The sequence below is a fragment of the Felis catus genome, chromosome D3 (genome assembly GCF_018350175.1).
Source record: "Felis catus isolate Fca126 chromosome D3, F.catus_Fca126_mat1.0, whole genome shotgun sequence".
Taxonomy (NCBI): domain Eukaryota; kingdom Metazoa; phylum Chordata; class Mammalia; order Carnivora; family Felidae; genus Felis; species Felis catus.
The window spans coordinates 9,185,990-9,198,570 of NC_058379.1; the positions used below are offsets into that span (position 1 = coordinate 9,185,990).

At 49.1% G+C, this 12,581-nt stretch overlaps 1 protein-coding gene across 11 annotated transcripts in view; it reads left to right on the forward strand.

Annotated features, from left to right (window-relative positions):
- Positions 1-12,581, forward strand: part of CUX2 (cut like homeobox 2) — a 282,708-nt gene that overhangs the window by 241,647 nt on the left and 28,480 nt on the right. For all 11 annotated transcript variants that reach the window (XM_045041718.1, XM_045041720.1, XM_045041719.1 and 8 more), the window contains 5 exons: positions 2,199-2,322; positions 4,124-4,200; positions 5,069-5,135; positions 7,645-7,693; positions 11,204-11,308. In XM_045041718.1, the coding sequence (XP_044897653.1) occupies positions 2,199-2,322; positions 4,124-4,200; positions 5,069-5,135; positions 7,645-7,693; positions 11,204-11,308 (422 nt within the window). The remainder of the gene's footprint in view (positions 1-2,198; positions 2,323-4,123; positions 4,201-5,068; positions 5,136-7,644; positions 7,694-11,203; positions 11,309-12,581) is intronic.

Below are 12,581 nucleotides of genomic sequence, written 5' to 3' on the forward strand. Positions count from 1 at the left end.
ATAAATGTTAAATATATAGTATTTCACATGGTGAGAAAGATTAGGAGGAAAATTAAGCAGAGAAGAGTCAGGTTTAGGGATACTTGTCTAAGGAATAAATGAGGATTCACCTCAAAGTTCAGCAAGATTACCTTCTCTCTCTCTTTTTTTTTTTTTTTTTTTTTTTTTTTTTTTTGTAAAGGGCCAGAGAGTAAATATTTCAGGCTTTGTAGGCTTTCTGTTACAGCTACTAAACACTGTTAAAAAAAAAAAAAAAAAAAAAAAGCCATAAAACATATGTAAATGAGTGGGTGTGGCTATATTCCAGTAAAACTTCAGGAGCAGAACAGGCGGTGGGCCAGATTTGGTCCAAGGGCTGTCTTTGCAGAACCCTGGTCTACCTCCTAGAGTTGTGGAGAAGATAATGGCCTGAGGCATGCCAAATCAAAGTTTGACTGCTGTGGCACACTCCCAATTTCACAGCCCCCTCCCATCCCCCCAGTGCCTAGTGGACACCTGCTGTATGCCTAGTCCTGGGCAGAGTCTTCTGGGGAAGATTTATGGTGACTAAAATACAGCACTTTTGCCAACTCTCCTCCTGTACCCAGGATGCCCTTCCAGCCTCCCTGACAAGCCAGCTTGTCCCTCTAGGTGCCTCTAGGGTTTGAACTTCCTTCTATCGAATAATAGTAGTTGTGGGAACTGCCTCTTCAGAGCATTTGCTCTGTGCCAGGTGCCTTTCACACAGTATCCCACTGTCATCTTATAATCAACCTTCTGAGGTACCACTGGCCCCATTTTACAAAGGGGTAACTGAATCTCAGAAGCAACAGGTGGCCAAGCAGGGATTCAAACCAAGGGCTCTTGCCCTTGGCCCTAGGCTATGTCTCTCCTTGAGAGCACTTTTTACTCTGCATCGTAAGGGTCAAACCTTGTTTGTTCACTTCTGTGGCCTCAGCCCCTGGAATATTCCCAGTGTATGTGTGCGTGTGTAAGAACGAGCCAGGCCCTGACTGCTCTGTCAGGCCCTCACTCTGCACACTGCCCAGCCCTGCACTCACCCTGCTGTGCCAGGCTCACAGTAGGAGTTTAACAACCAGGACTGAACTTAACTGACTCAGGCCCAAGGGCAGAAGCCCAGATTTTGGAATTCTTGAGACATCCATGCTTGATGGCCGGCCCTTGAGCAGCCTTTCTCCCCGTGAAAAATTCAGTACCAAAGGCACACACTGATCCCCTACAGGAGCCACCAGGGGCTTGCAAAGGTAGAACTGATGTGGGCCCTGCCCAGGAGCACCTGCAGGTGAGGTCAGCTATGACTGAGCATCTGAGTATGTGCCACCACCTATGGAGAGGGGAAGTTAAACCTAGAGTTACCCCATGGCCCGGCCATTTCACTCCTAGGTAATATATACTCCAAAGAACTGAAAACAGGTGCTCAAACAGAAACGCGTGTGCACATATTCACAGCAGGGTTATTCACAACAACCAAAGGTGAAAACAACCCAAATGTCTATCAGCAGATGAATGGGAAAACATTTATGACATATCCATAAAATGGAATATTATTTAACCATAAAAACAAACCTAGATGAACCTCAAAAAGTTTGCTAAGTGAAAGAAGCCAGACACAACAGGACATACATTATGTGTGATTCCAGTGATATGAAATATCCAGGATATGCAAATCCCCACGGACAGAAAGCAGATTAGTGGTTGCCAAGGGCTGGGGGAGGGGGAAAAGGCGTGACTGCTTAATGGGGACAGGTTTCCTTTTGGGGTGATGACAGTGTTCTGGAATTAGTGCTAACGGTTGCACAATACTGTGAATGTACTAAATGTCACTGAATTGTATACTTCAAAATGGTTAAAATGGTGAATTTCATGTTATGTATACTTGACCATGACTGTTAAAAATGTAAGAAGGCCAAGGAGGCTAGAACAGGTCCAAGAGGGCAAAGGATGCACCTGGGCCTGCTGTCTGAGGCTGGCACTATAGGGACTTGACTTTTGTGCACACACACCCCCCACGGCTACAACCCAGCCGACCATGTGATGGCAGGTCTCCACAGCCGCACTCTCTCTACTCAAACTCAAAGTCGAGTTTGAGAAATCAACTCTTATCCCAGCACTGCCGATCTGTCCAGTTTGCAGAAGGCGGCTCTGGCTGCCATGTCGCTTCCAGCGATGGGCGGTTTTCCCTCTTTTCCTCCCTCCAGAGCAGAGAGAGGGGACGTCTCCGGCCGGACCCACGCTGACTGAGGGGAGCCGCCTCCCAGGCATTCCCGGCAAAGCCCTCCTGACAGAAACTTTGCTGCAGAGAAATGAGGCAGAGAAACAAAAGTGAGTGGGGAGGAACAGGCGGGGACCTGCTGCCACACCTGGCTGGGAGGTGGGGCCATCAGGGAATCTGGATTCAGGTTGGAGATAGAGATCCAGGCCTGGTTCAGTGGCCAGCCCTGGGCAGGTCACATCACCTGTCTGAGCTTCAGTTTTCCCAGCTGGGAAATGGGACCAATGGCGGTATATTAGGCAGGGTTCCCCAGAGAAATAAAACCGGAAGGATTTTTTAATTTTAATTAATTAAGACGTGTATTTCAAGGACTTAGTTCACACAGTTGGGGCTGGCAAGTCTGAATTGGTAGAGCTAACCAGCAGGCTGGAAACTGTCAGGCGGGAGTCAGTGCTGCAGTCTGGCGGCAGAATTCTTCCTCAGTTTTATTTTTAAGACTTGCAACTGGTTGGATGAGGCCCACCCACAGTATTGAGATTATTCTCCTTTACTTAACGCCAGCTGACTGCAGATGTTAACCCCATCTGCAGAATACATTCACAGCAACCCTGAGATTCGTGTGTGATTGGACCGCTGGGTGCCAAAGCCTGATCAGGTGGGCAGGCCATATCAACTCCTAGTCTCCGGTCAGAATGAATGTATGCACTTAGCTCAGTGCTCACTGGGAATATGTCAGTAGATGGTTGCCCTTACAGCTGATGTGGGAGCAGTAATACCTGGATTATTATAATTTCTGGATTCTTGGGGCTTTTCTAGGCCAGTTTCATGGTGGTCATTACATTTAGCCTTTCATTCACTTATTCCTCTATTCATTCATTCCATGTACTTATGGGACCACCTGCTGTGTGCCAAGCACTGATCTAGGGACACAGCGGTGAACAAATGGACAAACCTCCCTGCCCTCTTGGAGTTTACCTTCTCATGAGGAAGACACAAGTTAAACAAGATAAAGTCTGCTACATGAAGATAAGGGTTGTGAAGGAAAAGAAAGCAGAGAAGGGGGGATGACATTGAGGCTGAAGTTTTAAATAGGGTATAAGGGGAGGCCTCACTGAGAAGGTGAGGAAAGCCCTGAGAGGGTGGGGGTGAAACTTGAAGATATATAGGGGAAGAATGTTCTACGCAGAGGGGACAGCCAGTGCAAAGGCCCTGAGGTAGAAACATGCCTGGTGTGTTTGACCAGCAAGGAGATGAATGTGGCTGGATTGGTTTGAGTGAGACACCCACTTTGCCAATGTGTAACACACACCTCACCCTCAGTGAGAGGGTGAGGGTGTAGGATCAGAGGTAACGTTCCTTCTCTAGAGTCTCTGATTCAGACAACATAAGACCCAAGCTTTGTATAAACCTTCCCCCAGTCCAGCTAGGGCCCCTGTTTCTCTGCTGAGACACTTGTATCACACCTAAGCTCTAGGCTATAGTGGGCTGGATGACCATCCCAAACTCCTGACACAGAGAAGGGAAAAAATGCCTCCCCGGGGACAGGAATAGTAACTAATGATATTGAGGGAACACTGGGTACCAGGCATCATACTGAAGGTGTTTCACAACACTCACAGAGGCAAACCCCACTAGAAACCTTATTGTACAGATGAGGAAACTGAGGCCCAGAGAGGCAAAGTCACTACCTGATGTAGGTCCACCCGAATGCTGCCACACAGTCAGCAAAACAGCAAAGTGGCCAAATGCCTGAATGTCATGTTTAAGGACCCTGTAAAAAGGCAGGGGTGTAGATTACAGAGAACAGGTGAGAGGCGTAGGAAGACAGGAGGGCCACCTTGGGGACCCAGGCAGGGCCCATCCACACAGGCACGAGCAGAGCCATTCTGAGCAGGCCCAGTCTCTCTGCAGGGGCCTTCAAGAAGTACAAATCACTTTGGCAGCCAGACTGGGGGAGGCAGAGGAAAAGATCAAAGTCCTACATTCAGGTATGTATCTGGCATGTGTTCCCTGGCCCCGTGCAGCTCCCCAGCCCCGTCAGACCAGGAGGAGGAGGAGAAGGGGACAGTGACACTGTGAACACAGGCTCAGGTATTCTAGAATCAGGAAGGCAAGAGGGGAATTTGGGAAGGAAGTGGAAGTGGACCCACTGGGGGTCCGAGCCCCGTCCCCAGAGGCCATATTGCTGTGGAGAGAGGCCTTGAGAAGTAGAATTAAATCAGGGGTGGCAAAGGCAGTGCCTGTAGGGGCCAGACACACAAACAAGCAGCCAGATTAGGGAAAGCCGTAGGAAAGGGTGGGATCTGGAGCAAACTAGAGGACCTGGGCCTTGACTAAGAGATGGCCACTGCTGAGCACCAGCCAGCCACTGCCATATGGCCCAATGTCACCAAGATTTTTTGGAGATTCAGAAATCTGGGATTTTATGAGAAATCTCCCATTTATTATAATATACACATATCCGTTGACTTCATTGCTCCTCCCTGCCCCCCTCACCTGCCAGGTCCAGACCTCAGGATGGGTGAGCTCATGGATGGATGGCCCCACCCAGGTCCTGGAGTGACCTAAGCATGTTGGGCAGCTCATAACCAAGGCCATGGGACAGACAGACCCCTACCACTTGCCTGGGTCCCCTGAGCTTCATAAACTCCTAGAGGGTGATCTCATCTGCCCTCCAACCGGCTTGAAGCCCCTCCAAGGGCAGGAAGCTCTACCTGTCACTGGTTCTAAAGACCTTCAAAAGGAAGGTCTTCCTTCACTACCTTGAACCTCATTCTACTTTCTGGGCCCTGCAGCAGGAGTGGGTTCCTGGGGAAAGCAGGGGGCACTTCACCCTGGCTCTTTACTTTTTCCCAGCGTTAAAGGCCACACAGACAGAGCTGTTGGAACTGCGGCGGAAATACGATGAGGAGGCAGCATCCAAGTAAGTGAACACCCTGCTGAGGTATGCCTCCTCCCTCTGACCCTCCCAGACATGCCTCCTCCCTCTGACCCTCTCAAATACGCCTTCTCTTTCTGAGTCTTCTCCCTCTGACTCACCGCCGGAAGCACCTGTTTCTTTAAGCACCCTGTGTTCCCCACCCCCATAGGCACACAGCTGTTCACCAGTCATTTGCTGTGCCATTCATGCACCACAGAGTATACATGACATTCTGGGTCGTGGCGGAGCAGGGTCTGCTGGGCAGGGTCCTCCCCATCACCCCAACCTCCTAGGACTGTCTTCACCACAGCAACCCAGGCCAATCCTCAGCCGAGTGTCATTCACTTAAATTACTCTGGACTCAACGTGGCCATAAGACATCACTTACTCCACAAACACTTATTTAGCACCTACTGTTTACCCAGTGCTGTGTTGGGTCCCTGGAAGAAACATCAGAACGTGGCCCTGACCCCAGCAAAAGAGAAGAGACAGATGGTAACTGATGATATACAGTGATAAATTCGCTCCTTCACAGATACTGTTGAGCACTTACTGTATGCATCTGGGCCCTGTTCTGGGCACCTGGTGAACACTAAGAAGGGAAGAACTGAGAGCAGCAAGAGAGAATAACAGGGAGGGCGGGTCCTATTACCCAGCGTAGTCACGGAGGACTTCCCTAAGGAGACGACCTTCAGAATGCAACCCAAAAACGAGAAGATGACCACGTGAAGAATGCAATGCCGGGTTGAGTGCTGGCGGCAGGGGGACAGCTTGCACGGAAGAAGGCCCCGAACATGCCTAAAGCATGCACGGCTTAGAGTCACCAGATGCTCCCCGCAGGCCTCTTGTGTCCCCCACCCCACACTCAGCAGAGAGGCAGCCGAGGTGGATGAGGCCTGTCCTGGCCCCCTCGATGCTGGCAATCTGGGGGTTGGAAGGCAGGAAATAAACAAATGACCACCCTGGGGGTAAGTTGAGAGAGGCCTCCCAGGAGGACACTTTAGAGCTAGGTTTTAAAATTTTCTTTTCTTTTTTTTTTTTTCTACTCCCACCAATTTTAATACAAAAGGCTGGAGGGCACGGTGGTGGGAGGGGGGCAGGCATCAAGCAGGGGCCGGGCCGCCAGTGCCAGCACAGCAGTGACCTTGCAGATCCTGGATGCCTGGTCCCTTCGTTTCCACACCGGTTTGAAGTGGTTTGTCATACGCTTCCTGCACGACATTTTCTTCTCTATCCTTGAAACTGGATTACTGTGGCTTCCTGGTGGCATAAAACTTTTTGCAGTGTTTTATACCCTTGGAAATATTGCTGCATTAGCCAGTACGTGCTTTTTTTTTTCTTTAATTTTATTTTATTTTTAATTTACATCCAAATTAGTTAGCATATAGTGCAACAATGATTTCAAGACTAGGTTCCTTAATGCCCCTTCCCCATTTAGCCCATCCCCCTCCCACAACCCCTCCACCAACCCTCAGTTTGTTCTCTATATTTAAGAGTCTCTTCTGTTTTGTCCCCCTCCCTGTTTTTATATTATTTTTGTTTCCCTTCCCTTATGTTCATCTGTTTTGTCTCAAAGTCCTCATATGAGTGAAGTCATATGATATTTGTCTTTCTCTGACTGACTAATTTCACTTAGCATAATACCCTCCAGTTCCATCCACATAGTTGCCAATGGCAAGATTCCATTCTTTTTGATTGCTGAGTAATACTCCATTGTATATATATACCACATCTTTTTTACCCATTCATCTGTCGATGGACATCTGGGCTCTTTCCATACTTTGGCTATTGTCGATAGTGCTGCTATAAACATTGGGGTGCACGTGTCCCTTCAAAACAGCACACCTGTTTCCCTTGGATAAATACCTAGTAGTGCAATTGCTGGGTCGTAGGGTAGTTGTATTTTTAGTTTTTTGAGGAACCTCCATACTGTTTTCCAGAGTGGCTGCACCAGCTTGCACTCCATCTTTTTTTTTTTTTTAATGTTTTATCTTAGAGAGAGAGCTCGTGTGTGAGCAGGGAAAAGGCAGAGAAAGAAGGACGCAGATGATCCGAAGTGTCAGCTTTGTGCTGACAGCGGTGAGCCCGATGCAGGGCTCAAACTCATGAACTGTGAGATCATGACCTGAGCTGAAGTCAGATGCTTAACTGACTGAGCCTCCCCAGAGCTGGGCTTTAAAGCTCAGGGTCCTGTTCTCTTAAGGAAGGGGATCCTGGGTAGAAGGCACAGCAGGGGCAAACACGTGGTAGCTCTGTGGACAGCTTAAGAGAATGGACCCCTGGGGGAGGCGGGAGGCCAGGCTGCCCGGAAGGGGCGCAGTGCTGAGGCCCTGTTCCCATTCCCCCAGAGCCTGAGCTCTTTTCCTCCCAGCCTGGTTTCTGTCCAGTAGGAAGGGTAGGGGGCAGCCTCCTCAGCCTTCCATTGCGAGACCCTTAGGTTCAGGCAGGGGCTGGGGCTATCAGCCTGGTGGCTGCCAGAAGCCCTTCTCAGGGTCTTATCTTTCTGTCTCAGGGCAGATGAAGTCGGCCTGATCATGACCAACTTGGAGAAGGCTAATCAGGTGAGAAGACGTGTGCCAGGGTGGGGGTCTCGGGCAAAGGGGGAAAGGGACTGAACCCAATCAATATGTATCGAACCGTGTGCCATGCTGAGTGCTAGGGCTGGGAGATGTTTGGGACCCTGAGCTCCCAGAAGAAGGAGGGGGGATGCTGGCAGAACACTCAGAAATAGGGTGACTCAGGCAGCAACAGTCAGGGAAGGGGCACCTGACCAGACACAAGGGTCAGGGAAGAAGACATCCTGGAGGAAAGGCCATGTTGCTGACACCTGTCGAATAAATTGAAAATGTAGAGGGGTGGCATTCCAGGCCAGGGAACAGCCTGGGTAAAGGCCAGGAGGCTGCCTACAGAGAAAAGCCGGTGCCCTTCCCCGGTGGCTGCTGTGCAGGTGACATTTTCCAGGTGTCTCCAGACAGCAGGAGGAAGGCAGCAGAGCAGTGACTGGTGAGCCCAGCCCGCAGGCCAAGCTGGGCGGTGGGTCTGTCCCAACCAGACTGTATGAGGAACCATGTTCCACAGAGCCTGGGGTGGTGACAAGGGACAAGCCCTAGCGGCTTCTTTCCCTCCCTCCCCACCAGGGGCCTCCTGCAGCCTTCTCACTTGATCCCAGCCACACCAGCTGAGCACTGGGTGGACCCAAACTTCCTTGGGGCCCCATCTTCTAGTCCCAGCCCGGGTCCTTAAAAGCCCTTTAACCTCTACGAGTCCCCGTTATCACTTACGTAGAAAGGGTCCTGCGCTCTGCCTTCGGGCCTCAGATGTGTTGCTGTCTGGTAGACAAAGCTGGCAAGACTCTGAAAGGAGGCGAGGTGTGGCCATGGGGTCTTGTCTGGAGTCTCAAGGGCCCAACACATCTCTACTTGCCCCCGGGTCCCTGCAGTGCCAGCAGCCAGGGACATGGCCAAGAGGGGCCAGCAGGATGACAGAGCAAGTGGTCATTTCCCCAGAGGAGCACACTTTGCAGCTGGGTCCTGAAGCCCAGGAGCCGTTCTCTGGAGGAAAGGCATTCCAGGAGAAGGCACAGCAGAAGCAAAGGCCCAGAGGATGGCTGTGCAGGCATAAGGGCAGCCCTGCTCCCGCCTGTAGAGGAAACTTGGAAAAGGGTAGCATTCATAGGGTGATGTTTTTGAATAGGCAATACATTTACATAGTTCAAAACTCAAAAAGTTTGAACTCCCTTCTCCCTCCCCAACTTGGCTCTCCGGTTCCCCTCCCCCTGGCAGCCTCTCTTACCTATTTCTAAGGTCCCTTCTAGAGATCCATTCACAAGCCCATGAATCTATCTACTTTTACCCCTTTTTAAAACACAAACTATAATATATACTATACCCACCCTTCTGAGCCTTATTTTTTCCATGTGTATATCTTAGAACTCATTCCATATCTGTATAAAAGTAGTCCGTCTGTTTTACTGCCTGTAGCATTGTAGTACGTGGACGCACTGTCTCCCAACCCAGGGATGGCAGACTTTCCGTAAAGGGTCAGAGAGTAAGTATGTTTAGGTACGCGGGTCTCTGACACAGCTGTTCAGCTTCGCTGTATGTGAAAGCGCAGACGGTATGCAAGTGAGTGAGTGTGGCTGTGTACTAGAAGAATTTAATTTACGAAACAGGCATCAGGCTGCAGTTTGCCCACCGTGGTCTAACCAGTCCCCCGTTGATGAAGATTTATGCTATTTCCAATCCTTTACCATCATCATCGGTACCACAGTGAACGCCCTTGCACGGATATCTTTTCACACGTGCGTGAGCCACGTGTGAATTTACATAGGGTAAATTCTTAGAAGTGGAATTACTGGGCTGAGGATCTGTGCGTTTTTATTTGACAGATGTGGCCAAACTGCCCCCCCCCCACCGTGAAATTGTACCAATTTACACTCACTGTAGCAAGTTAAAAGAGGGCCTGTTTCCTTATAGCTCGCCAGTATTGTGTGTCATCAAACTTTTGGATCTTTGCCCGTCAAGTAGGCTCGAGAACAAAGCTCTTAGAGTAGTTTGGATAGGAAACAATTTTTTTAATGTTTCTTTTCTGAGTTTAAAAGTAAAACTTCATTATAGAAAGTATGGAGAAGAAAATAAATGTCATCGTATTAGGGTTTTTTAAATCTGTATTATTATCCAGAATGTGAACAAGAGGATTCTGGAGCAAAGCAGGTTGATATTACTAGTAATAACCCTGCCAGTTCGCCCCAGTTCGCACCCCTGAGGTGACAAGAATCAGATAGCACCCCGCATGCACCAGAGTTTGTACTGTGGGCAAGGAAACCCCCCCCCATGTGACTCTGGGTCGTTATATAGGAGAGGAACTTTCTGAGAGAGGGAGAAAACTACCTCCCAAGTGCCAGTATGAACAGAAGGGCGAGGATCCTGGGTTCTTCACATGTGGAATGCAAATGCTTCTCTCCAGGGGAAGATAAGACTGGTAGGTTTCTAGCAACTTTAAACCCAGCTTTACAACCCAGGGGATGTCATCCGCCATTGACATGTAGACACATGCCTTCAGAGAGGTAAATCCCTCTGCAGTTCTTCCTGGCTAATCAGTCACAAGCTGATTTCCAGGCTTGTCATTTTGCCCACGTCCTAAATTTCAGTCAGATTTGCTTGGAAAGCCCAAACTGTGCGGAAACATAAAAGTATTTCTCTACAGCCCCACACACCCAAAACCTTTGCCAAAACAAAACTGTCTCGAACCATTTCTGTAACAAGGCAGGATACCAGTGAGTAAATGAACAAATCAGTTAAAAAAATAAATTACCAAAATGTGAACATGGATGTGTGTGGGTCTCCATGTGCATATAATAGGCATAGCATCTTGATTGCCAAGGTCAGCGTGTAAGTCAACCATAATCAGTATAACCTGCACCACCAGCTGAGGGAAAAAATACAGTCACAGCTCTTCCAGTTTTAGTAAAGTTAACCAATTACTGACACATTTATATGTGTCAAGCACCTGGCTAAGATACCTAATGAGCTGTATTTTACCAGATCACTTACTTTGCAAAACAACCCTAGAAGGTAGTTACTTTTATCATCCCCATTTTACAAATAGGGAAACTGAGGCTGGGCAGATGAAGTCTCTTGCCTAAGGTCGCACAACCAGGGAGTGACAAAGCACAGATTTCTCTCTAAAGCCACAAGGCTACATCGTTAACACTTGGAGTCTCTCTTCCAGGCTTTTTTCTTAGAAATTTTTGAGGAGTTAAGATCTACCATAGACCCAGTTCAGTAAACTGGCATTCTGATGTAGATGTATTTCGGAACACCTCTGCAGTAGATGTATTTCATTGCCCCCATTTCACAAGAGGAAAACTGAGACCCAGAGAGGGGAAGTGACTTGCCCAAGGGCCTGCCACAGCTCATGGAAGCCACCTCTGCAGACCTGGGAGCTGGAGACAAAGGCCCAGCCCTGCCTGAGGCATGCAGAGTGATGGCAGAGGGCCATGGTGGGATCCAGTATGGCCCTGTTCACCTCTTAACTGCGCTTGCCCCAATTCTCCCCCCCCCCACCCCCAGCGAGCTGAGGCTGCCCAGCGGGAGGTAGAAAGTCTTCGAGAACAACTCGCCTCAGTCAACAGCTCTATCCGCCTGGCCTGCTGCTCCCCCCAGGGACCCAGTGGGGTAAGGATGGTGGGAGAGTCAGAGGGAAAGGTTGGGAAACGCCGTGTTGGTGAGTATGAATATGTGGATGACGTCTTGTGAGTCAGTCATGTGCATCTGTGTGAAATTATGCACATGACTGTATGTGGATACAGTGGACATAGCATTGCCCAGGTCAATGCATAGTTTACTATAATTACTATGACTTGCTTTACCAGCCGACGGTCAAATTACAGCCAGAGCTCTCTTCAAGCTCAGGCTTCCATATGTGATTAATAGGAAGTCCAGCATCCTCCTTTGGAGGCCGTTCTTTACTCCAAATTGTCCAAAAATGCCAGCAACTTACTCAGGCCAAAGAGGACCATTTCTATTGCCAGATGCCTGGCAAGAATGGGCGGGAGGGAGGTAATTGGAGCTGTAGAGTGGCGGTGCGGTTTGGCGGTTGCCACCAGGTGTCGCCATTGACCACTGGTTCTCAATTCCTGCCAGACCGCAGTGGGACCGCTTAACCGAGATGGGAGACTGACACTCCCGTCAGCCCTTAGTTCCGAAAACATGATTCCAGTAGGGCTTCCCAGAGAGCCACGTGCTACAAAGAACCAGTCTTTAGTCGTCAACCTTGAGGTTCCTGTGTTAAGCCTGCTTAGTTAGTGCATCTTTTTCTTTCCTCCTGGTTGGTGCCCCTCTGGGGTCCTGGGGTCATAGAGATATCATTCAGAGCCACCCCAACCTACCCTTCTGTCATGTGTTAAGGTCTCCATTTCAAGACACCTGGCTGGCTCAGTCAGTAGAGCAGCTCTTGATCTCAGGGTAGTGAGTTCAAGCCCTATGTTGGGCATGGAGCCTACATTAAAAAAAAAAAAAAAAAAAAGAATCTCCATTGCTCCTCTCCCAGAAAGCCTCGGGTTTCTTCTGTAAGCTGGTCCACCTTCTTTCTCTGCAGAGAAAGATCTCTGCATACCAAGGGACTAGATTCCCAATTCCTTACATAATAACGGGTCTGCTCCAGGGTGATTTGCAGTCTCCATCCATGAACCTGAAATGGCCAGCATGGTTTTCACTTCAGCCGACACCCTGGTACATAGACCGGTGTGCCTGTGTCTGTCTTTCTGTTTAAAGATTGGAATATGTCTCCATGAACATGTGTTACTATGAATGTGTGTGTCTGTTGGTGGCCTTTGGGCAAATAACTGTATCCTTAATCTAACTGTGCCTCGGTTTCCTCATCTGTACAAGTAAGACCTGGACCTGCCTTGTAGAGCTATTGGGAGGATTACACGTAAAGTACCTAAAA